This window comes from Erinaceus europaeus, chromosome 11 (assembly GCF_950295315.1).
Source record: "Erinaceus europaeus chromosome 11, mEriEur2.1, whole genome shotgun sequence".
NCBI lineage: Eukaryota > Metazoa > Chordata > Mammalia > Eulipotyphla > Erinaceidae > Erinaceus > Erinaceus europaeus.
In genome coordinates this window covers 70,489,680-70,515,055 of record NC_080172.1, presented here as the reverse complement: position 1 = coordinate 70,515,055, position 25,376 = coordinate 70,489,680, and the positions used below count along the sequence as shown (strand labels likewise).

General features: G+C 45.0%; 2 protein-coding genes across 2 annotated transcripts in view; both read right to left on the bottom strand.

Annotated features, from left to right (window-relative positions):
• GPR89A (G protein-coupled receptor 89A) overlaps window positions 1–25,376 on the bottom strand; it is a 327,321-nt gene that overhangs the window by 203,712 nt on the left and 98,233 nt on the right. The gene's annotated exons all lie outside the window — the stretch shown is intronic.
• Window positions 869–18,713, bottom strand: CD160 (CD160 molecule). The gene is made up of 5 exons (XM_016190631.2): window positions 18,509–18,713; window positions 15,470–15,618; window positions 12,745–13,071; window positions 7,589–7,720; window positions 869–1,236 (listed from the first exon to the last, which is right to left on the bottom strand). Exons 2-5 carry the CDS (start codon window positions 15,540–15,542, stop codon window positions 1,229–1,231), a joined length of 540 nt encoding a protein of 179 aa, XP_016046117.1. The 5' UTR covers window positions 15,543–15,618; window positions 18,509–18,713; the 3' UTR covers window positions 869–1,228.

Below are 25,376 nucleotides of genomic sequence, written 5' to 3'. Positions count from 1 at the left end.
GATAGGATAGAGAAATGGAGAGAGGACGGGAAGACAGAGTGGGAGAGAAAGACACCTACAGACCTGCTTCACTGCTTGTGAACCGTCCCTCCTGCAGGTGGGGAGCCGGGGGCTCGAATCAGAATCCTTGCTTGGTGCTTGCGCTTTGCGCCATGTGCATTTAACCACTGTGCTACCGCCCTACCCCCGGGCAACATTACCCAGAAGTAAACAAATAGCATCTCAAAACTTCATTTGCCTGGGGAAACAGCTGATTGATTACAGAGGCAGAATTGGAATCAAGGTCTTTTGATTCCATGCCTGGTGACTTTTTGTTCGTTTTGTTTGCCTTCCATAAGACACAAAATTCAGAACTAACAGTGTGAGATTTAAGACTATCACTAATAAGGGGCTTGCCCATCTCTCTGAGCTTTGTCTCTCTCACTTGGCAGGTCCTAGTCACCTGTCACAGTTTTTGATAACTTGACATTGAGCTCCAGCTAAGCTATTCCTCCTACAAGAAAAATTTTGCCCCCTTTGTCTCTGCTCAATGATGACAAGAGGTTATCTGTCCAAGAGGAATGACGAGAAGGTTGATGCAGTTAGGAGAAAAGACTGCTTATTAAAACTGCATTGGACAATTTATTTGCAGAGGTTGATGATACTTTAGTTGAAGGTGGACAGGTAGGACCTGTGGTGCTCCTGGTCAGCACAAATCTTCCTCTCTCAGTGCCGTTGATGCAAACATCTCTTTGTTTTCCTCATTTCCACGCCAGGCCAGTCACTGCATGTAGCTTTCTCTTATAATCTTCCCTTTTGCTATTTGTTTCCTGTCTCCTCTTCATAGTGTCAAATAAAAACTTCTTCCAAAGAAATCGGTGTTCTTGTTTTGTTTGATTTGTTTATTTTACGGGGCAGGGGAGAGGAACAGTAGTCTGGAGGACAGAATACACATATTTTGCCAATGATTGAGCAAAGGCACTAAGCCAGCCCCTTTTGTGATGACTTACTTGTATTTACTTATAACCAGGAGGTCAGAAAGGCAGGTTTCCTCTGACGGTGAGGAGAGGTGTTCAAGAAGTACATTGATCTGTTCTGCCATACATGCCCCAGATTCTTGGCATATTTAGCTTCTCTTGTGGCCTATTGTTTTTCTCAAGTATGTATATGTGATGTCAAAGATGCCGAGCTTAAAAGAGGTTTATCTTGCTATAACCTCCCCCCCCCTAAAATTCTTCAGGCTGCAGGTTTACAAAGCTGTAGAAAGAAAAAGGAAAGTTTACATTACTGCCAGAGAACTTAGTATAGTGACTTAATCTTACTAGCCCATGGGTGTGTGTTATGTTTTCATCACTAGCATTGCATTTATGATCTTTATCTCTCCTTGAAGAAGGTAAGACAAATGAAGAAAAAAATAGATGCCACTTCACAAGTGCAAAGTAAGTTTCCCATATATGGCACTAAATAGTGTGCCAGGAAACACATGGCCGTTAATTGAGCCAAGGAGCTTATGAAGCTACAGGAAACACTCTCCTCCTTTTCTTCATGAACAAGCCAAACTTGCCTTATGGGATCCTTGAGCTCAAGAAGATGTGAACTTTTTTTGTTTGTTTTTAAATATTTGTTGGATAGTGACAAGAGGGAAGGGTGTGATAGGGAGAGAGACAGAGAAACACCTGCAGCCCTGCTTCACCACTTGTGAAGCTTTCCCCCTGCAGGTGGGGACCGGGGGCTTGAACCTGGGTCCTTGTGCACTGTAACATGTGCGCTCAACCAGGTGCGCCACCACCTGGCCCCAGATGTGAACTTTTGTTGGGGGAGGAGGGTAAAGAAAAGGCATGAACCAGGAGTTAAGCGCACATGGCGCAAAGTGCAAGGACCAGCGTAAGTGTCCCCGTTAGAGCCCCTGGCTCCCTGCCTGCAGGAGGGTCGCTTCACAAGTGGTGAAGCAGGTCTGCAGTTGTCTTTCTCTCCCCCTCTGTATCTCCCCCTCCATTTTTCTCTGTCCTATCCAACAACGATGACAACAATCTTAACTACAACAAGGGCAACAAAAGGGAATAAATAAATAAGAAAGAAAAGGAATGAACCATCATTCTTTACCTGACTAGAATGAGGGAAAAGAATTGAGATTTCTTTTGTTGCATGATTTGGATCTCGAAGGAAACAAGTAGTAGTAGTCATAGCTAGACTCCATTTCCTTTTCTCTTTAGTCTTATTTATTATTTTTTTTACATTTTATTTATTAATGAGAAAGATAGGAAGAGAAGAGAAAGAACCAGACATCGCTCGCTCTGACACATGTGCTGCCGAGGATTGAACTCAGGACCTCATGCTTGAGAGTCCCAACGCTTTATCCACTGCACCACCTCCCAGACCGCTAGTCTTATTCTTTCTGAAGAAACCTAATTGTTTCTCCAACAGAGTAACCTAATTTGAGGGTGTTTAGATTCAATAAAGAATTATGGAGGGGGCTGGGCGGTGGTGCAGCAGGTTAAGCGCACATAGCGCAAAGTGCAAGGACCGACCTAAGGATCCTGGTTCAAGCCCCAGGCTCCCCACCTGTAGGGGGGTTGCTTCACAAGTGGTGAAGCAGGGCTGCAAGTGTCCATCTTTCTCTCCCCCTCTGTCTTCCCCTCCTCTCTCGATTTCTGTCTGTTCTATCCAACAACAATGACAGCAATAACAACAATGATAAACAACATGGGCAACAAAAGGGAAAAAAGCCTCCAGGAGCAGTGGATTCATAGTGCAGGCACCCAAGTCCCAGTGATAACCCTGGAGGCAATAAATAAATAAATAATAAAAAAATTAAAAAAGAGTTATGGGGTGGAGGGTAGATAGCATAATGGTTATACAAAGAGACTCTCATGCCTGAGGCTCAAAGTCCCAGGTTCAATTCCCTATATCACCATAAGCCAGAGTTAAGCAGTGCTCTCATAAAAAAATATATATATATGTCTAGGGTTACCATAGGAGGTAACCCTATGCAAGGACCTGGGTTCAAACCCCCAGCTACTACCTGCAAGGGGGAAGCTTCATGAGTGATGCAGCTATGCTGCAGATATCTTCTTCCCTCTCAACAACTTTCTGTTCTATCAAATAGAAGAAAAAAGTAAAAATAATTTTTAAAAAACAATTATACCTAAAGAGAAAGGAAGGACATTTGGAAGTAGTAATAAGTGTAGGCATGACTTAGGAAGCGAAGGCTAGACAGAAGTGAATAAGAATGGAAAACAAATAGATGTAGATATATAGTAAACTAATAATCTGTGACCTTGGGAGAACCAATATAGTTTCTGTTGGAGGGGGATAGAGACACAGAATTCTGGTGGTGGGAATGGTGTGGAATTACACCCCTATTATAGTTTTGTAAATCACTAATAAGAATTTTTAAAAGAATTATATGTAACCACTAAAGAAATAGTTCAACTGGTAGAATTTGGGATGTGCATGCTTGGGGCTCCTTCCATCCCCAGGCGTTGCACTTAGCAGAGTGGCTTACCTCTTGTGAAACTATCTTATGCAAACTAAATAGTTCTCTTTTTAAAATGAGTTATATCTTAAGCATCAGATTTATTGATTTACCAAGTTACTTTCTGAAAATTAGCCAAAATTTATATTTGGTAGGTCCTTACTAAGGACCACAAATAAGGTCTCTTGTTTTCTTTTCCTACTTTATAGTTAAGGGACTGGAATAGGGAGTACTGAGTTATCCTGTTTCTGGAAGCAGAAGACAATCCGAATAGGAAGGATGGTAAAATTTGAGAGAAGGCACTGAGGATACAGGAAGATCTGTATTAATTCCTGTGAACAGGGGCAGTATCACTACCACCTTGTGCTGACTAGGAGTCAGAGATGTGCTGGCAAGGCTTGGATGAGGTTAGAACCAACATGGAAAACCTAACAAGACTTTTTTTTTTCCTGTGAGTTCTACTCAGCTCTGGCGTATGGTGGTGCTGGGAATTGAATCTGGAACCTCCGAGCCTCCAGCATGAAAGTGTTTTGCATAACCACTATGCTATCGTCCAGGCTCAACATCGGACAATTTACACATTTTTTTTAATTTCATTTATTTATTGGGTAGAGACAAATTGAAAGGGAAACAGCTGCTTATGAAACTTCCTATATATAGGTGGGGGGACTAAGGGCTTGAACCTAGGTCATAGCATTTGATAACAACCACTAACCTTGTCCCCCCCCCCCCCCCGACAAATTCTTGAGATTAATATGAATCTACCAGGAAGTGGCACAGTGGCTGAAACATGGAAACTTTTTTTTAATACTTATTTATTCCCTTTTGTTGCCCTTGTTTTATTGTTGTAGTTATTATTGTTGTCAGATAGGGCAGAGAGAAATGGAGAGAGGGGAAGATAGAGGGGAAGAGAAAGACACCTGCAGACCTACTTCACTGCCTGTGAAGCGACTCCCTGCATGTGGGGACCCGGGGGCTCGACCTGGATCCTTACACTGATCCTTGCACTTCGCGCCAGGTACGCTTAACCTGCTGAGCTACTGCCTGACTCTCAACATGGAAACTCTTAAGCATATAGTCCTGAGTTTTGTCCCTGGCATTGCATGTGCCAGAGTGATACCCTGGTTCTCTCTCCTTTGTCTCAATTAAATACATTTTGAAAATATGTAATCTTTGTTGGGGTAAACAAGACAGATTTCCCACTTTTATATCCTGGTGGCTGTCAAAAATAGTTACTGGGAGACTTCTGGAGGCTGGGCTACGAGTAGCAGCAGATCTCTTTCTCTCCTCTCCTCTCCTGTCCTCTCCTCTTCTCTCCCGGATCAACTAGGAATACCAAAGGAGACCACCTGGGACCGAAACAAGACAGGACTAGAACGACTAAAGGAACCCACCAAATCACCGGTGAGTGGAAACGTGTGGCTGGTGACAGAGAGGAGCCTAGGGAGAGACTAAGTGGCTGGTAACAGTCTGGCAGTTTATCAGTTGAGACACCACCTCCAGTCTGTTTCACCAGCAAGGGGACAGCTGAAGGGAGGAGAGGACTCCCCTAAGACTAACCAAATGCAACTGTGAGTCTCCATTGCTATTGCCCTCAGAATCTGGAGCAGGGGCAGGGAGGCTATCCCCATCAAGATCCCAAGCACATTTTTTAGGAGAATAGAACAAATGCTACAAAAGTTTATCTGGAACCAGAATAGACCTAGAATTGCTAAACAATCTTGAGAAAAAAGAACAGAACCGGAGGCATCACACTCCCAGATCTCAAACTGTATTATAGAGCCATTGTCATCAAAACTGCTTGGTACTGGAACATGAATGGACACACTGACCAGTGGAATAGAATTGAGAGCCCAGAAGTGAGCCCCCACACCTATGGACATCTCATCTTTGACAGAGGTGCCCTGACTATTCAATGGGGAAAGCAGAGTCTCTTCAACAAATGGTGTTGGAAACAATGGGTTGAAACATGCAGAAGAATGAAACTGAACCACTGTACAAATACAAAAGTAAATTCCAAGTGGATCAAGGACTTGGATGTTAGACCACAAACTATCAGATACTTAGAGGAAAATATTGGCAGAACTCTTTTCCGCATACATTTTAAAAACATCTTCAATGAAATGAACCCAATTACAAAGAAGACTAAGGCAAGTATAAATTTATGGGACTACATCAAATTAAAAAGCTTCTTCACAGCAAAAGAAACCACTACCCAAACCAAGAGACCCCTCACAGAATGGGAGAAGATCTTTACATGCCGTAGATCAGACAAGAGTTTAATAACCAACATATATAAAGAGATTGCCAAACTCAACAAGACAATAACCCCATCCAAAAATGGGGGGAGGACATGGACAGAATATTCACCATAGAAGAGTTCCAAAGGCTGAGAAACACATGAAAAAATGCTCCAAGTCTCTGATTGTCAGAGAACTGCAAATAAAGACAACAATGAGATATCACTTTACTCCTGTGAGAATGTCCTACATCAGAAAAGGTAACAGCAGCAAATGCTGGAGAGGGTGTGGGGTCAAAGGAACCCTCCTGCACTGCTGGTGGGAATGTCAATTGGTCCAACCTCTGTGGAGAACAGTCTGGAGAACTCTCAGAAGGCTAAACATGGGCCTACCCTATGATCCTACAATTCCTCTCCTGGGGATATATATCCTAAGGAACCCAATATATCCATCCAAAAAGATCTGTGTACACATATGTTCTTGGCAGCACAATTTGTAATAGCCAAAACCTGGAAGCAACCCAGGTGTCCAACAACATGAGTGGCTGAGTAAGTTGTGGTATATATACACAGTGGAATACTACTCAGCTGTACAAAATGGTGACTCCACCATTTTCAGCCGATCTTGGATGGACCTTGAAAAATTCATTTTAAGTGAAATGAGTCAGAAACAAAAGGATGAATATGGGATGATCTCACTCTCAGACCGAAGTTGAAAAACAGATCAGAAAAAAAAAAAAAAAAAAAAAAAACACAAGTAGAACCTGAAATGGAATTGGCTTATCACACCAAAGTAAAAGACTCTGGGGTGGGTGGGTGGGGAGAATACAGGTCCAAGAAGGATGACAGAGGACCTAGTGGGGGTTGTATTGTTATATGGGAAACTGGGGAATGTTATGCATGTAGAAACTATTGTATTTACTGTTGAATGTGAAACATTAATTCCCCAATAAAGAAATTAAAAAAAAAAGTTACTGACTTTAGAAAAGCTTAAATATAAAAAGGAACTAAGAGGGGCTGGCTGGTAGCACAGCGAATTAACTGTACATGATGCGAAGTGCAAGGGCCAGCATATGGATCACATTTTGAGCCCCTGGTTACCCCCAGGGTGGGTCACTTCACAAGCAGTGAAGCAGGTCTGCATGGGTCTATCCCCCTCTCTATTTTCCCCTCCTCTCTCAATTTCTCTTTGTCCTATCCAACAATAATAATAACAAAAGGGAAGAAGTGGCTTCCAGGAGCAGTGGATTCATAGTGCAGGCACTTAGCCCCAGCAATAACCCTAGAGGCAAGAAAAAAAAAAGGAATGAAGAGGGCCTAGGACAGGCAGGCAAAAACCTGCCTCAGTTACTGACTTTGCAAAAACACAATCACCTAACTTTCAGTCGTGCTGGTATCTCACAGGGAAAGCCTTGATTCATAATGACAAAGACACAGAGGATCCGCCTACAGGTGTTTAATATGCTCAGTCCTTTGCTAAGGGGCTTCATTGTCCAAAACCCTCCTCCATACCAAGTCTGTCTTATGCCCTGTTCATCTTCACGTAATGGCCAAAATCTGCTGCCTAAACTTGTAGTCCTGATTCATCAGCAAAGGCAGCTGTGTTTATTTGCTTCTCCCACAAGCTATCTTTCCCAATCAGCTAGCTAGCCTCCCTCTTACCCAGTGGAAAAGTCTGATTCATTCATCTTCCCCTAGTCAGGATGAAATCTTGAGAGGCCATTTTTGCCCTTCCCTGGCCTGATGCTTTCCCCTGGACAGCCAGATCTTGAAGAACATGTCTCTCTCTCTCTCTCTCACTCTGGGCTTCCTTTCTTCCCTTCTGGAGTCTGTAGTCAAGATATCAAAGGTATAGCACTCTCCCAGCTTAGAATGCTCATGCCTCTTGAACATACCTTGAAGAGCCAGCAGACAGGTAGTCAATACCACCCAGACTGTGTCTCGCAGGAAGCCTGAAGCACTTTTAGTGTGACTGAACGTGGGGTGTCCTGTTTCTTGCAGTCCTGTCAATGTGTAGTTCCCTGTCTCTGGGTTAAAAGAGAAATAATTAGCACCTTCTTTTGCATCATCTCAGTTCATCTTTTTTTATATGGTCTCCAAGGATACCTCATGCCATAATTTATTGCCCAAATAAGTTTTTTTTTTTTAAAGCATTGTGGGTGATGATGTACTTAAGCAGTAAATATAGAATCTACTGTGTGGGGTGGGGGTAGATAGCATAGTGGTTATGCAAAGACACTCTCATACCTGAGACTCCAAAGTCCCAGGTTCAACCCCCTGCACCACCATAGCCAGAGCTGGACAGTGCTCTGGTAAAAAAACAAAAAATCAAAACAAACAAACAACAACAACAAAACCCTGCTGTGTGCACAGTAGGAAGGCAATAGCCCTAAAGCCTTGCCAGAGATGGGTAAAATAGCTTAGTTACCTTAGACTTGGGTATCCCAAATCCTTTTTTTTCTTACTTTTAAAATTTATTTTGATAGGACAGAGAGGAATTGAGGAGCAAGAGGGAGCTAGGGAGGGAAACTTTCAGCGCCGTTTTTTTCACGAAACTTTCATTCTGCAGGGGAGGGGCCTGGGAGTTTAAACCTGGGTCCTTGTGCATGGTAATGTGCAATTAACTAGGTGCATAAATGCTTGCCCCATCGTCAAATCTTATTTAAGAACCATCTTCTGGAATGGATCAAGTAGTTTAAGTTAGATTTATATCTTGAGATGGGGTGGCAGTGGTTTACCCGTAAAGTATGCACATTACCATGTGGTGTAGGAGCTGGCTTTGAGCCCCTGGTCCTCACCTATGGGGGAAGCTTCATGAACAATGGAGCGGTACTTCAGGTCGCTCGCTACCTCCTCCCCCCCATGTTTCTATTAGAAAAGAAAGACAGAAAAAGGAAAAAAAAAAAAGATACCATTAAGTCATTGTGCAAGTATGAAACCCAAGTGATAACCTTGGTAGAATTTGGAATATATCTGGATTTTCCAAACCACTTTATTGAGGAAAAGTTGATTTACAGGGTTTCTGTCTCAGGGATACAGTTCCACGTTTCCTCAAGATGGCTGTCACCCTCCACCCAGTTATCCCCCTCCTCTAACATAGATCCAGATTTTTATTCATCATTTAGTAACTGAGTTTACATACACAAATTACCTGTGAACCTGAGTTACCACATAGCAAGAATAATACTAGTTCAAAATGCTATGAAGATTAAATGAAATAATCATCATAATTTTTTTTTTTGCCTCCAGAGTTATTGCTGGGGCTCGGCGCCTGCACTATGAATCCACTGCTCCTGGAGGCCATTTTCCCCCCTTTTGTTATTGTAGCCTTGTTGTGGTTATTATTGTTGTTGTTGATGTTGTTTGTTGTTGGATAGTACAGAGAGAAATGGAAAGAGGAGGGGAAGACAGGGAGAAAGAAAGAGAGACACCTGCAGACCTGCTTCACCCACCGCCTGTGAAGCGACTCCCCTGCAGGTGGGGAGCTGGGGGTTCAAACTGGGATCCTTATGCTGGTCCTTGCGCTTTGTGCCACGTGCACTTAACCGGTCGCGCTACTGCCTGACCCCCAGTCATCAATATTAATCAGCACCCTGACTGACACACAGTAGGTATCCAGTTAACAGGAGACATTGTTTATTAATATTATGTTAGTTGCTTGGCCTAATTAGCTTTACTTTCCAAGAGGAGCCTGATTTCCATATTTAGTGAGCTGACCCTAATATTTAATGAGAACTTGTTTGAACATGGAAAAGGTATTCTATCTTGGGTTCCATCACAAGTAGAAGTGCTTTGGGTGTACTAGGAGAGCCAGATTATATAAGAAAGTGTTCTGTTCTCCAAGGCATAGCTTTGCATCTGGGACTCTGCATATATTTGTTAGATGAATGAAAAGGGAGCTTCCACTAGTGAAACAGAGTGTTCACATAAAAGGATAAAATGCTACAGAGACCCACTGTCTGCTGCTAGGCATGTAAATGAGAAAGTTATATGGACTGAGGCTGGAGTGGCTGTTAGGCTGTGCCATGGTTGGAATGGGGCAGGGGCGTGTGTGACATGCTGGAGATTGCAGACAAGAGACTTAGCTACCCCAGAGAGACTGAGAGAAAGTGCTTTGGGTCTGAGAGATCTGGTTTCTTACTCCAGAAACTCAAAAGAGGGCCAGCTAAACTTCCTGCTTTATCAAGCCCCTCTCCCCCCTTCATCCCCTTGAATCTGGTAATTTGAGCTTATTTCTGTTTCTAATAGCTGAATAAATGCTCTGTAAAACAATTACCCATTTTGTGATCCTGGAGGTGGTGCAGTGGATGGAATATTGGACTCAAAGTCTGAGTTCTGCATTCAGCCCCTAGCATTGCATGTGTTAGAGTGATGTTCCAGACTGTCCTCTCTCTCTTTCTCCCTCTCCCTCTCCCTCCCTCTGCCTCTCCGTGTCTCTCTCTCTCACACACACACACACTGATGAGTGAAAAAAATCTTCAAAATTGGGGAGATAGCATAGTGGTTATGAAAAAAGGTTTTCATACCTGAGTCTCTGAGTTCCCAGGTTTAGTCCATGGCACCACCATAAGCCAAAGCTGAACAGTGCTCTGGTTAAAAAAAGGGGGGGTGTGTGGTAGCGCACCGGGTTAAACACAGGTGGTGCAAAGCACAAGGACCAGCGTAAGGATCCCGGTTCCAGCCCCCAGCTCCCCACCTGCAAGGGAGTCACTTCACAGGCAGTGAAGCAGGCCTGCAGGTGTCTATCTTTCTCTCAACCTCTCTGTCTTCCCCTCCTCTCTCATTTCTCTCTGTCCTATCCAACAACGACAACATCAATAACAACAACAATATAATAACTACTACAATAAAACAACAAGGGCAACAAAAGGGAATAAATAAATTAATTAAAAAAACATTTAAAAATCCATTTCAATTTAAATCTATGTCTCTGATGGCCCAGAAGGTGGTGCAGTGGGTATTACATTTTCCAGAGTGGTGCTCTGGGTTGCTCTCTTTCATCAATAAATCTTTTTTTTTAATTGTTGTAGTTATTATTGTTGTCGTCATTGTTAGATAGGACAAAGAGAAATGGAGAGAGAAGGGGAAGACAGAGGGGGAGAGAAAGGTAGACACTGCAGACCTGTTTCACTGCTTGTGAAGCGACTCCACTGCAGGTCATTGTGCTTTGCGCCACATGCGCTTAACCCGCTGCTTAACCCATTTTGCTACTGCCCGACTCCCTTTCATCAATAAATCTTTAAAAAAAAAAAATTCTGTAGGGTACCAAAGTAAAAACCCAGTGGTGAGGGGTAGACATGTAGCTTCCTGGGCCAGTGGGGGGTGGGAGTGGGCGGGAGGGATGGGTCACAGTCCTTTGATGGTGGGAATGGTGTTTATGTACACTCCTAGCAAAATGTAGACATATAAATCAGTATGAGAGGGGGAAATCAATTGTATGTCTCAAAGTTTCTCAAAAGACAAACTGAATCTTTTTAATATATAGGCTATGTATTTGATATGCGGACTCTCTCAAAAGCCTAGACCAAGTAGATTAGAAGCATCCAATAGCACAGCTATATACAAGATACTGGGTACTGTACAGCAAACCATAACAAAGGGACTTTTCAAAGTTAACCCAATTACCAAATAATGTGATGATAACATTAACTATCGATTGTCTTTTTGAACCCTAAGACAGCAGGAACCTCACATCTTCACTATAGAGCCCCTACTTCCCCCAGCCCTGGAACCCTTGGATAGGGCCCACTTTCCCGTATGCATCTCCCAATCCAAACCAAATAATATTGCATCCGCCGATCACAACCTAACCAAAGCAACGATTGCCACCTCAACATGCTTCACCTCAGACTGTATCCAGAGACTTCACGTGTGGAATGACAACCCTTCAGCTTCATTACTCGGGTGAGACCTTTCCTTTTATAGTACACTCTAATTTCATCTCAGGTAGTTCACTTTCTAACAAAGTCCCATAACCTAGATATACACCAGTTTCTGTGAGAGAGAGCTTATGTGCACACGTATCCATAAACTACTGCAAAATACATACCTGAAAGCAGAAGTACACTAGAGTTTGCAGTGAGTACCTCCCTAACACTTCCTCTCCACTATTCCAAGCTTGGGATCCATGACTACTCAACAAATTGTTTGGCTTCATATGTTAACTCTCTTTTCAATCACCAGGTTCCAGATGCCACCAGGATGCTGGCTAGGCTTCCCTGGATTGAAGACCCCACCAATGTGTCCTGGAGCTCAGCTTCCCCAGAGACACACCTTACTAGGGAAAGAGAGAGGCAGACTGGGGGTATGGACCGACCAGTCAACGCCCATGTTCAGCGGGGAAGCAATTACAGAAGCCAGACCTTCTACCTTCTGCAACCCTCAACGACCCTGGGTCCATGCTCCCAGAGGGCTAGAGAATGGGAAAGCTACCATGGGAGGGGGTGGGTTATGAGAATTGTGTGGAGTTGTACCCCTCCTACCTTATGTTTTTGTTCACTAATCCTTTCTTAAATAAAAAATTTAAAAAAAAATTCTGAATTGGGACTTAGACATCTAGACCAGTTTTTATTAGCACTTGTCAGTGAGTGACATTTGGACAAATTACCTTACCTCCGTATGACTTAATCACAAAAACAGAATCTTTTAAAATTAAGGAGAGGGGCTGGGCAGTGGCACACTTGTCAGGTCTCCAGTCCCCACCTGCAGGGGGTAAGCTTCACATTTGGTGCAGCAATTTCTCTCTTTCCCTATCTCCCACTCCCTTCTCAATTTCTTTATGTCTCTTTCCAAAATAAATAAATAAATAAATAAATAAATAAATAAATGATAGAGAATTAAAATTCAGGACAAAAAGAGATTCCTTTCATATCCATGGTTTGCAGGATGACAGCATTTGCCAATGGCAGTGATGGGAAATGTTTTGAGGAATGGGAAGAACTCTTTTCCAAAGTGGCTAACTCTCCAGGTCCCGAAATAATCTCTTCTGTCTCTAGCTGCCAGTCCTGTGTTCTGTCTCACCTACTCGCATAAAGGACCTCAGGGGGCTCACCTGTCACTGAAATGGAAAACATCCAGCCTTGAAGGTGGATATCTGGCTCCTTGCTTCTTGCAGCACACTGGTAGGTCCCACTGTCTGTTGGCATTACTTGGTTTATGGTGAACACCAGCTGAGATGATACTTCACCGTCGCCATCTGCCCTAGGCTTCCGTTTTGGTCTCATTTGCTGCAGGCTGGTCTCCGGGGAGCAGTCCAAGGATCTGTTCTTGCACAAAAACACAACAAGCCCTTCTGCCTCTTCTATCTTATGCTTCACAGTGCAGATGAGCCTTAGATGATTTCCTTCCTTGGAAACTGAGTTGAAGATCTGCATGCATGCTGGGATTGGCAGGAGAGAATTGTCCACGGAAGGCCAGACACACACAGTGAAGTTAGTTTATTCCTATTTCAGTGTTGAGGAGGCAGAGATGGGGCTGTGCTCTATATGCATTGAATACAACACCCTCAAAAGCTCAATCAGTAGGCTATATCCATATTTGAGAACCACCTGCAGTTTAGTTACCCCTTGATTCAGTTAATGGACTAGCAGGCTAGCTCGTCTGGAGAGTGCGCCTGCACTGTCATGTGCATGATGCAGTTTCAGGCCCTACTGCCTTGTGGGAAGCTTTGGTGCTATGGTAGCTTTTCCTTTCTCCTTTCTTTCTTTTCTTTTATTATTCTATTAAATTATTATTATTATTATTATTATTATTTTTCCTCCAGGGTTATTTCTCGGGCTTAGTGCCTACACCACAAATCCACTGCTCCTGGAGGCTATTTTCCCCCCTTTTGTTGCCCTTGTTATTTTATCATTGTTGTGGTTATTATTATTGTTGTTGTATTGATATCTTTGTTGTTTTTGGATAGGACAGAGAGAAATGGAGAGAGATGGGGAAGTCAGAAAGGGGGAGAGAAAGATAGACACCTGCAGATCTGCTTCACTGCTTGTGAAACGACTCCCCTGCTGGTGGGAAGCTGGGGGCTTGAACCTGGATCCTTGTATTGGTCCTTGTGCTTTACGCCATGTGCGCTTAACCCGTTGCGCTAGTGTTCGACCTCCATTATTATTATTTTTTACACCAGAGCACTGCTCACTTCTAGCTTATGGTGGTGCAGGGGATTGAAGCTGGGAATTTGGAACCTCAAGCATGAGAGTCTCTTTGCATAACCATTATGCTATCTCTCCCACCTCTTTTTTTAAAAAAATTATGTTTATTGATTTATTGGATAGAGACAGCCAGAAATTGAGAGGGATGGGGGTGATGGGGAGTGGGAGACAGAGAGACACCTGCAGCACTGCTTCACCACTTGCAAAGCTTCCCCCACTCCCTGCAGATGGGGACCAGGGGCTTGAACCTGGGCCCTTGCTCATCGTAATGTGCACTCAGTGAGGTGCACCACCGCCCAACTCCCTCTTCCTCTTATTTTCTACTCGAAAAAAAACCCAAAAAACTACTTTGGAGCAATAAAGCTCCACTGTTGATAAAACAAAACAAAACAAAACAAAACAAACAAACCCAGAAATGCTTTATGTTTTATTTATATTTACTAACTGGAATTTCCAATAGAGCCTTATGTGTGTTTCTTTTTTCTTGAATTAAATAATTAATTTATTTTCTCTTCTGTTGCCCTTTTTTTTTTTTTTAAATTGTTGTTGTTGTTATTGATGTCATCATTGTTGGATAGGACAGAGAGAAATGGAGAGAGGAAGGGAAGACAGAGAGGGGGAGAGAAGATAGACACCTGCAGACCTGCTTCACTGCTTGTGAAGTGACCCCCCTGAAGGTGGGGAGCCGGGGCTCGAACCAGGATCATTATGCAGGTCCTTGCGCTTTGCACCACGTGCACTTAACCCGCTTCGCTACCGCCCGACCCCCTTAAATGTGTTTCTATACATACAGTCCGTAGAATGGTCCTGGAGACAGGTGTTACTGTCCCCATTTATAAATGAATAAACTGAGACAAAGTGACTGGCTGAACTACTAGACTATATACCAATACTGCAGACTCTGAGTCTCCAATCCAAGTGCCATAAACCTACAGCATCGGAGTCGGGTGCAAAGCGCAGGGACCGGCATAAGGATCCCAGGTCCAGCCTCCCAGCTCCCCACCTGCAGGGGAGTCGCTTCACAGGCGCTGAAGCAGGTCTGCAGGTGTCTGTCTTTCTCTCCCCCTCTCTGTCTTCCCCTCCTCTCTCCATTTCTCTCTGTCCTATCCAACAGCGACGACATCAATAACAACAATAAAACAAGAGCAACAAAAGGGAATAAATAAATATTTCAAAGAAATTAAAAATAAACCTACAGTATCTAGCCTGGAGGGACCTCAAGTTAAGTGCCCGATTTCTGGGTTCTTTGCAATACACAGTAGAAATAGGCTGCTTAACGGGGGAGGTCAGTAGTATTAGTCCTAATAACAGAAAGAAACTTATTTATTTTTATTAGTGTTAAGAAGAATGGATCTCTGTGGCCTGGGGGGTGGCACACTAGATAAGTTGTTAGACTCTCCAGCAGGAGGTCCAGAGTTCAGTCATTGGGGTTGCATGTGCTGCAGTGATGCTCTGTCGCCCCCCCCCCACCATTAATGAATAAATCAGAAGAAGAGAGAGGAGGAAAAGGAGGGCAAGAAGAAGACATTTTCTTCTTCACAAGAAAAGAATGATGGAGTTCATTTTCCCCCACAAATCTAGCTTTCTAGACTGTCTTTGCTCAAGGGTCTAGGAAGAAAGTGACCTCACCTCCGAAGCGGATATTCACAGTCGCCAGCAGAATGACTAGGGCAAGGTAGCCTCTGCCATGTGCCATCTGCATCCTGCACGTTGCCAGCACTCCCAGAAACTTGAAGCTAATGTTGGCTCTGCTGATCGATGTCTGTGGCCTTCCTTTTCTGAAAGCACAGGGGATATCTATAAAGGGTCTTTCAGGACTCTGGGACCATCTTCCTGTTCCCATCACTAGTCTGGCTTGGCTGGGGGGTTATGGAGGTGGCAGAAGGCCTGACCACAAGAGTCCAGCTGGCTGGGAATCAAGACTGCAAATCAAGATGCATTACAAAGGAGAAGAGAGGAGAGGGGAGGGGAGGGTAAGAGAGGGGAGGGGAGGAGAGGGGAAGGGAGGAAAGAAGAGGAGAGGAGAGGGGAAAAAAGGAGAGGAGAGAAAGAAGGAGAGGAGAAAAAGAAGACATAGGGAGACACTGAAGGCTCTGTTTTCAGATCCCCCCTCCAAGTTCTGTTGCATGATTGGGTCAAAATATATAAGCAAATTTGACCCCTGGTATCACTTGTGCCAGAGTGATTATATGGTGCTCTCTCCTTTCATAAATCAATGAATTTTTTTTTGTATAGGACAGAGAGAAATGGAGGGAGGAGGGGAAGACAAAGAGGGGGAGAGAAAGATAGACACCTGCAGACCTGCTTCACCGCTTGTGACGCGACCCCCTGCAGGTGGGGAGACAGGGGTTCAAACCGGGATCCTTACGCCAGTCCTTGCTCTTTGCGTCACCTGCGCTTAACCCTCTACACTACCACCCAACTCCCATCAATGAATATTTTTAAAGGGTGTCAGGGGAAGTAGGATTCTGACCCTCAAGTTATGGGAGGTTTTTTTTTTTTTCTTTGACTTTTCATTTCCTCTGTCTTCTTAGCCATCAGCAGTGCAGCTGTAACACAAAGACTGTGGTAAGAAAGATAAGATCAGGGTGGGGGTATACCATAATAGTATGCAAAGAGACTTTCATGCCTGAGGCTCTCAAGTCCCAAATTCAATCCCCCACACCGCCATAAACCAGAGCTGAGTAATGACCTAGCCTGGAGAAGGAGCACCCTATGTGTTGCAGGCCAGCCAGGTGAGCAGGCGCCACTGGTTTGCACTCTGGTCGCTAGAGGGCGCTGCCTTGCAGAAGAAGCAGGATATGTATGACCTTTGGGGGTGTTCCAGGGCTGGAGTTAGACACTGAAAAAGCCCAGACCAGCAATGAAAGTGTGTCTGAGACTTGGGGCCTGGGGCCCAACTTCTAACCTGCTTCTCTGTCGCTGGAGGGGGTTGAGGGAGGGCTGTTTGGGGACATTGTGGCAGGGGTCTTGTCCATAATGCATTCGGTTCACAAGCATGAGACTCTGGGTTCAGTCCCAGGTATTGCATGTGCCAGAGTAATACTCATTCTTTCTTTCTAATAATTAATGACTTATATTTATTCTGGTACATGCTTTGCTGGGGATCAAACTTCGGACGTCTGGGTTCCTGAACCTGGAACCTCTGGACTCTCAGGGAGTAGGATCACAGCCTAGAGTCTCCTAATTTTTTTTTTTTTTTTTTTTTTTACCAGAACACTGCTCAGCTCTGGCTTATGGTGGTTTGGGGGATTGAACCTGGGACTTGAGAGCCTCAGGCATGAAAGTCTGTTTGCATAACCATTATGCTATACCCCCACCCTCCTGATTTTTCAAATGGGGTTGGGATTTAAATCCAAACTTTGTTTTAGCTCCTCATGCCACTAAGTTTTCTTATTTCAGAGTCCCCTTACAAGCTCCCTGGTGAAGATGTTGGGGTAATGAGATGCCAAGGGGAGCTGTGCCCAGGTTTTCTATGGATGGTAGCTGCTGGGGACAGCATTTTTAGGAAAAGGGTCCTTTCTCTCTGCCAGATCTAAGCCTCCATCTTAGGAAGAGGAAGAAAGTTGACAGTAAGCCTCCCACAAACACTGAGAAGGGTGCTTTTCTGGGAAAGGCAGGTCTGCACCGATTGTCATAAGTCCTGTGTCTTTATTTTTTCCTTCAGGGTTATCACTGGGATTCGGTGCCTGCACTATGAATCCACTGCTCCTGAAGGCTACTTTTTCCCTTTTTGTTGTTGTTATTATTGTTGTTGTTAGATAGGACAGACAGAAGTTGTGAGAGGAGGGGAAGACAGAGAGGGAGAAAGACAGATATCTGCAGACCTGCTTCACTGCTTGCGAAGCAACCCCCCACCCCCGCAGGTGGGAGCCGGGGGCTCGAGCCAGTATCCTTATGCCTGTTCTTGCGCTTCGCACCACATGCGCTTATGCTATGCTAGCACCAGGTCCCCAGCCCTGTGTCTTTAAACTAGCACCAGGTTTATAGGTGAACAGAAGTTAGGGCCAGGCCTGGAGCACTCCTCTGCTTTCTCAGGCTTCTGGTAATGAGTCCCCTCAACATAGGGGGTGGGGTGGGGCTTCTCAGCCCGCACATTGCACATACCATGGATGATTTAGGTTGGTTGCTGAGGCCTGTGGAACCCTTTCTCAGAGTAACATTTAAAAACTCTTTCAAAATTGTTGTCTAAAAGAATGTGTTAGAGAGCAGTATATGTACCTTTTTTAGTGCAGGAGAACAAGCCCAGAGTTTCACACATGTGAGCACTACCTCAGCTCAACTGAGGGATAAGCCTTTGCTATCCATTCCCATGGTGCAGAATAGAAGAAAGCCACAGAATAGAAGAAAGCCACTGGAGACTTTAGAGCACTTTAGAGCAGAATCCAGGTTGGTCAGGTCCCAGGTCCAGGCTCTCAGTGGCATTTCCCTCCTTGCACACAGTGTGACTCTTCCATGTGTGACCTTCCCTGGGGTAGAGTCAGCACAGGGCTGGGTGCTAGTGAAGAGCCAGTATAGTCAGCTAACACCAGATATACCTGTCCTCCTAGGTTCCTGGGGGTCAGGGACACCCCCTTCTAGGAGCAGAGTCTCCAGGAGCCTCACCGCAAACACTTTTGGCCCAGTTCCCTCCCTGCTCCCTGACCCATCCCCAAGGGGTCTCTTTACCTCAGCTCTGAGCTTCTCACCACTGCAGCCGTCCCTGGGCTCTGGATAAAGTGCTGCAAGTGTACCCAGCCTTCAGCGTGTTCTCTGGTCTGTTCAAAGGCCACTTCCTGCCGCTGCTGGAGCTTTCACTTCACAAGTCTGTGTGGCCCTTAGAAAACCACAGTGGGGCCTTTATTTAGCAGTTAGGGGTCTGCCCAGTTCCCTCCCTCCTCCACCCATGCTGTGAAGTTTTCCTTCCCCCTCTCCTCTCCTCTCTCTCCTCACCTCCTCCTCCCCTTCCTCCTTCTCTTTTGCTTGGCCCCTCCTTGGTGTTAGAAATAGACATGTGAGAAGGCCTTTGTAGTTATTTTCTTCACCTTGTAGCAAAAATTTTTCACTTGATAGTCTATAACAAGTGTAAGACATAACACAGTAGTGAGAAGATACAAGGACAGAGTGTGGCTTCAAGTAGAAGGAGCCACATCACACCGTGAAGAAAAATCTTGTTGCCTTGGCATGCGTATGACCCAAGTCCAACCTCTAATGTACTAAAGGAAGCTTCAGTGCTGTGTTCTCTCTCTGTCTCTCTGTTTCTTTTTTTCTTAAGTGATAACAGGATTAAGCGCACGTGGTGCAAAGCTCAAAGACCAGCGTAAGGATCCCAGTTCGAGTCCCCGGCTCCCCACCTGCAGGGGAGTTGCTTCACAGGTAGTGAAGCAGGTCTGCTAGTGTCTTTCTCTCTCCCTCTCTGTCTTCCCCTCCTCTCTCCATTTCTCTCTGTCCTACCTAACAACGACAACATCAATAACAACAACAATCAAAAAGGGCAACAAAAGGGAAAATAAATAAATAAATATTTTTAAAAAGGTTAAGAGCTTTTACCAAACCACCCCTAAAAAATAATAATAGCAAACAAGTCTTGATTAGGTGTAGGACAGAAAACAGAGCTACTCCAGGTTGAAGAGAAGAAAGGCTATCAGGAGAGTTTGGGGGTGGGGGCTGGGAGGAGGTGTCTTGTGACTGTGCCCCTGTAGAGCACATGTCCTGCTGTACTCTGAGTTCAAGTCCCAGCCCCACATAGGAGCATCACAGACTGTACCAGGGCAGCTCCATGGATGGTGGAATAACGTTGTGGTAATTTTCCTCTTTTTATATATCTCTCCCTCTCTCTCTCTCTCTCAAAAAGATAAAAGAATGACAAAATTCAGGCTCAGGCAAAAACTAGTAAAGTCATTGGCCCCTTGAAATATATCTAAAATAGACCTACTAGCTTTTTCCAAAACAGACACCCCAAATCTTCATCTGCAATATTCTTGCCTTTAGAAGCATGATTAGTCAACAATTTGTTCTGCCTTATATCTTAACTCTTTTTCAGCCGCCAGGTTTCAGATGCTACCATGACACCACACGGACTTCCCTGGGCAGACGACCCCACCAATGTGTCCTGGAGCTCCACCTCCCCAGAGCCTTACCCCGCTAGGGAAAGAGAGAAACAGGCTGGGAGTATACCTGTCAATGCCCATGTTTAGTGGGGAAACAATTACAGAAGCCAGACCTTTCACTTTCTGCACCCCATAATGATCCTGGGTCCATACTCCCAGAGAGATAGAGAATAGGAAAAATATCAGGGGAGGGGATTGAATACAGAGTTCTGGTGGTGGGAATTGCACCCCTCTTATTCTAAGGTCTTGTCAGTATTTCCATTTTATATATAAAAATTTAAAAAAAGAATGAATGACAAAATTGGGCTGAGTCGGCTACTCAATGGTGGCAACACACATATCCAACACACACAGACACACACACACAGCTTTAGGTTCATTTCCCAGCACTGAGGGGGGTAGGTGGGAAAGAAAAAAGAGAGGAAGAAAGAAAAGAAGAAAGAGAGAAAGTGAGAGGATTGGAGGACAGAAGAGAAGAGATGTTAAGATGGTCCAGTATGCTAGAGGGAGAGAGTGGATGACAGACCCTGTTTTCCCATATCTGAGGACCTCACCTATGTCCATTCTGTTCTGTTCCTGTTAATTGGGGAGACTGTAGTGATTATCCCTAAATTCTAGGACTGTGTGCTTTGGTGGAAAGAGAAATCAGGGAGTTGGGCAGTAGCACAACAGGTTAAGCGCAGGTGGCGCCAAGTGCGAGGATCCTGGTTCTAGCCCCTGGCTCTCCACCTACAGGGGAGTCGCTTCACAGGCGGTGAAGCAGGTGTGCAGGTGTCTGTCTTTCTCTCCCCCTCTCTGTCTTCCTCTTCTCTCTCCATTTTTCTCTGTCCTATCCAACAACAGTGACATCAATAACAACAACAATAAAACAACAAGGGCAACAAAAGGGAATGAATAAATATTTTAAAAGTAATAAAAATATACTAAAAAAAAAAAAAAGAAAGAGAAATCCACTGGGATTTAGAACCACGAGTTCAAACTTCTGTAAGATTAGTCAGGCCCTGTGCCAGAGGGGACTCAGCACAGCAAGAATGTTCTGGAACAAGTATCTGTCACCTTGACAACTTGTGCCAGGTTACCCAGAGCTTAAGAGGTATCGAAAGATGTGGGACTATGGACATTTTTTTTTTTCATGATAAACCTGTAATCTCTTTCATCTTTGTGTGACCAGGGATTCCTGTCACCGTTATACTCAGTGGTCCTTAACATAGTCCACCCTGCAAGCAGCTGCATTGCATTTGTCCTAAAATGTCGCCTGTCCTTTCCTCCAGAGGCTACTGATCTCCAAAGAAAGTTGCTCATGCTCGCTACTATTTCCCCTTTCTAGGCTAAACTCACCCAGCTTTCCTAACTCTTTGTTACAGCACAGTTCCAGCATTTCCTTTGTCCTGTCACTTGCCTCTGAACATAGAGTGCCAAGTCTCCTGGTCCCAGCCTCAGCCTTGTCAGTCCCATTTTGTGAAATCACTCCAGCTTTTGTGACTCATTTCTGTATCTCACCGGACCACCACAGGATGTCATGCATCGAGGAGGCCAGGGCCCAGGTCTGCTTGCAGAGAGGAAATGCTGTGACGCTGGCCCATCCTCCCTTCGAGCACCCCTGGGTGCATTCACATGTGACTCTCACTGGGTGCTCATTTGCTGGGTGTTGGCAAAGGAGAGAGAGACTGGCTATCCTTTCTCTCTCTTGTCTTCTTGTGTCAGGGTCTTCATTTCAACCCAGGGTGCTGTGAAGAAGTGTGTGGGAGGCTGACCGAAACTAGTGATGGACTGCCCGTCTTTGTCTTCACCACAGCTCCTCTGAACGCTTAGCCCAGTGTCTCCTCTAAAGAAAGGAGGCAGTGTGTGTGTGTGTATGTGTGTGTGTGTGGTGGGTACTGACCCTCTGAGTACAGTGAGCTGTTTTCTAGGCAGCTAAGCCTCAGGGCCCAGAGGGTGTTGACAGCAAAATTATATAAGCCATTCAGTCCCCACCCCCTGTCAGTCACATCTGCCTGGCCTCTTGCCTGGAGTCCTTGTCATCTCAAAATGAGGAGGGAGAATAGGTTATTTTACTGTGGAAATGGGCGTGGGGGATGGGAGGAGTAACTTTAAGGGTTGAGTATCAAGATGACAGACACAGACTGAGGAGTGTACCCCTCAACCTCAAGTCTGATTTCCAGTCTTCTGTGACTGTTGACCTCAATTTTGTCTAATACTATTATTATTATTTTAGCAAAACACTACTATGTCTGGCTTATTGCTGGTGATTGAACCAGTATCCTCAGAGGCTTAGGTATGAAAGTTGTTGCATAACCATTATGCTATTTCCTCAGCCCCTCAAGTTCTGTCTTTATCAACACAAGACAGAAAAAAATCTGTTTGTCACTGTGGTGTCCTGGAGGCTCTGTCACTGAAGACACACACTCCGATAGTCAGACCTCTTGCTGAGGGAAGGTTGGGTGCTGAGGCTGATAGCTCAGCTCTGGCTGCCACACTAGTTGGGGCAGGGTCATCTGAGTTCCTCTAGCACAGACACCAACTGTTGGCAGAAGTGGTTGCTGGCCCTGGCTCAGTCTGTGATCTGGGCTGTCCACCCCCACCCCACCCCACTCCCCACCCCATTTCCACAAAGCCACTGTGCTGTATAAATAGAGAGGAGACTCCTCCCCCACCTCAGGGCCACAGGTCTCTTGGAGTCTGAAGTCACACTGCACATAGCCCTAAAGTCTGACTCCTTGAACCCTGAGCTGCCCCACAAGCAGGGGGTGCGAGGCCAGACTTAGTGCCCAGAGTCTCTCTCAGGCTTCTGCCAGGCCCAGTTCTTGATCAGAGTTGCTGAGGAAACCAGCTTCTCAGACTTGGTGAGGGTATACTTCCCATGCCTAGCAAAGGCACCAACATTCGTGGGTCGTCCTGAATCCTAACACTTTGAGTCAGGGACTCCATAGTGTTCTCTCCAGGAGCATTCCACTGTGGTTGAGGGGACAGGAAAGGACACTATTTGATGAGGACTAGCACTGTAGGCTCTTGTGTAACTGGCAGCACCTGCCCTCTCCCCCCACCCAGGTTGCCCTCAGGCAAATAATAAAAGGTCATCTTTCTTCCAACTTGGGTTTCTCTATATCTTATATCTCTATATCTTGGGGGGGAGAGAGAGAGAGAGAGAGGCCCTCTGAGGTGAGCTGTCACTCTGATCCCTGTTTCTTTTTCTCAAAAAGTATTTATTTATGAGTTAACCTGAGCATTACTTTAGTACATGCAATACTAGGGATTGAACTCAGGACTTCATGCTTGAGTGGCCCACACTCTTTCCACTACACTACCTCCTGTATTGTCACCTAGCTATTTTCTGTAAAAGTTATTTTGTGGGGGAGTCGGGCAGTAGCACAGCTCGACACAGGACTATATATATATAACACAGGACTATATATAAAGTGCAAGGACCGCTGTAAGGATCCCGGTTCGAGACCCCATCTCCCCACCTGCAGGGGAGTCACTTCACAGGTGGTGAAGAAGCTCTGCAGGTGTCTGCCTTTCTCTCCCCTCTCTGTCTTCCCCTCCTCTCTCCATTTCTCTCTGTCCTATCCAATGACGACATTAATAACAACAACAACAAAACAACAAGGGCAACAAAAGGGAATAAATAAATAATTTTTTTAAAAGTCATTTTGTGGGATGGGGAAACACCATAATGGTCATGCAAAAGACTTTCCTGTTAGCATCTTCAAGGTCCCAAGCTCAATCCCCCAGCACCACTAGAAGCCAGAGCTGAGCATAGCTCTGATCCTTTCTCTGTGTGTCTAACTCTCTCATTTAAATAAAATTAATTAATACTATTTTTAAAAAGTTAATTTGTTTTATTGTTTTAATGAGACAGATACCAAGAGTGACCAGACAGAGAAGAGAGCACTGTCTGATAATATGGGCAGCCTGGGATCAACACCAGAGCGTCATGCATGCAAGACTTGTGCTCCCTGATCCCTGCTCTTCAGTTTTTCTTTTGGTGGAAAAAGAAACAACAACCTGTATTTGGGGGGTGGGGATAGATAGAATATAGATTATGCAAAGAGACTCTCATGCCTGAGGCTTCAAAGTGCCAGGTTCAACCCCCCACACCACCATGAGCCAGAGGGGAGCAGTGCTCTGGTAAAAGAAAGAAAGAAAGAAAGAAAGAAAGAAAGAAAGAAAGAAAGAAAGAGAAAAAACACCTGTGTATTTGGCCCCTTGGTGAGGAAAAGGACAAGGAGGGAGGGAGTGACTGCTTGAGTGTCTTTGCAGCCAGCTTGCTTTGTTAATGATTCACAGTTTTGGGGGGGGGGTCCTCAGGCTTCCCCTGAATTTCTGGAAAAAAAACAAAAACCAGTGGGGTCACGACACACGTGGCAGCCAGAGTCAGCTTAGAGGGTCTGTCACCTTGCCTTGCTGGGAGGCACTTATCTCTGTCCTGCATCTGGACCCTGGCCTGATAAAGGGTACATAGACACCAGGGCTCCTTCTTCGGGTGGTGGGTGGAGGCGCTCAAAGGCGAGGCTGCCATAAACATTGACTTGGGACAGGGACAGAAAGTCACTGGAGCTTAAAATGCCAGGCTCTGAGTAAGTTAATGAGCTGCTAACAAGACAAGGGGACACCAGAATAGTCAGATCTGAAGCTGGAGTAAAAGCTCACGGCTGTCAGGGATGGATCTCAAATGTGGACGTTAGAGCCAAGTGGACTCTATAGGAGGGGGAAAGAAAACAGAGAGGCCTTAGCCAGGGCTCTACCATTCTCTCTGGATGAAATTAACAAAGTCATTTCATCTCTCTGAGAATTTATTTCATAGAGAGAAAAAAAGAGAGAGAAAATAAAGAAAGGAAGGAAGAAAGAAAGAAAGAAAACATAAAATCAAAGTGGTGGGTAGTCTAGGAAGGGGTATAGTGACTAGGATGTTAAACTGACAAGCTTGAGGTCCTGAATTTGACCTCTAGCATTATCTGTGCCAGTGATTCTCTGGTTCTCTCTCTTCTTATTATGTTAAATAAATCAAAATATATATTTTAATATTTATTTGTTTATTCCCTTTTGTCACCCTTGTTGTTTTATTGATGTTGTTATTGTTGGATAGGACAGAGAGAAATGGAGAGAGGAGGGGAAGACAGAGAGGGGGAGAGAAAGACACCTGCAGACCTGCTTCACTGCCTGTGAAGCGACTCCCCTGCAGGTGGGGAGCCAGGGGCTCAAACTGGGATCCTTATGCCGGTCCTTGCACTTTGCACCACAGGCGCTTAACCTGCTGCACTAGTGCCTGACTCCCATAAATGAATATTTTTAAATCAGGTGTACAGTTCAATAACAGCAATACAAACAACTTGATTAAGAAATGAGGGGGTCGGGCGGTGGCGCAGTGGGTTAAGCGCATGTGGCGCAAAGCGCAGGGACCGGCGTAAGGATCCCGGTTCGAGCCCCCGCTCCCCACCTGCAGGGGA

Coding starts and splice junctions, on each gene's coding strand:
- CD160 (XM_016190631.2), bottom strand. CDS start 15,542: ATGCAGATGGCACATGGCAGAGGCTACCTTGCCCTAGTCATTCTGCTG. Junction 13,072..15,469: donor TGTGAATATCCGCTTCGGAG/GTGAGGTCACTT, acceptor TGCCAATCCCAG/CATGCATGCAGATCTTCAAC. Junction 7,721..12,744: donor GTTTTCCATTTCAGTGACAG/GTGAGCCCCCTG, acceptor CTTTTAACCCAG/AGACAGGGAACTACACATTG.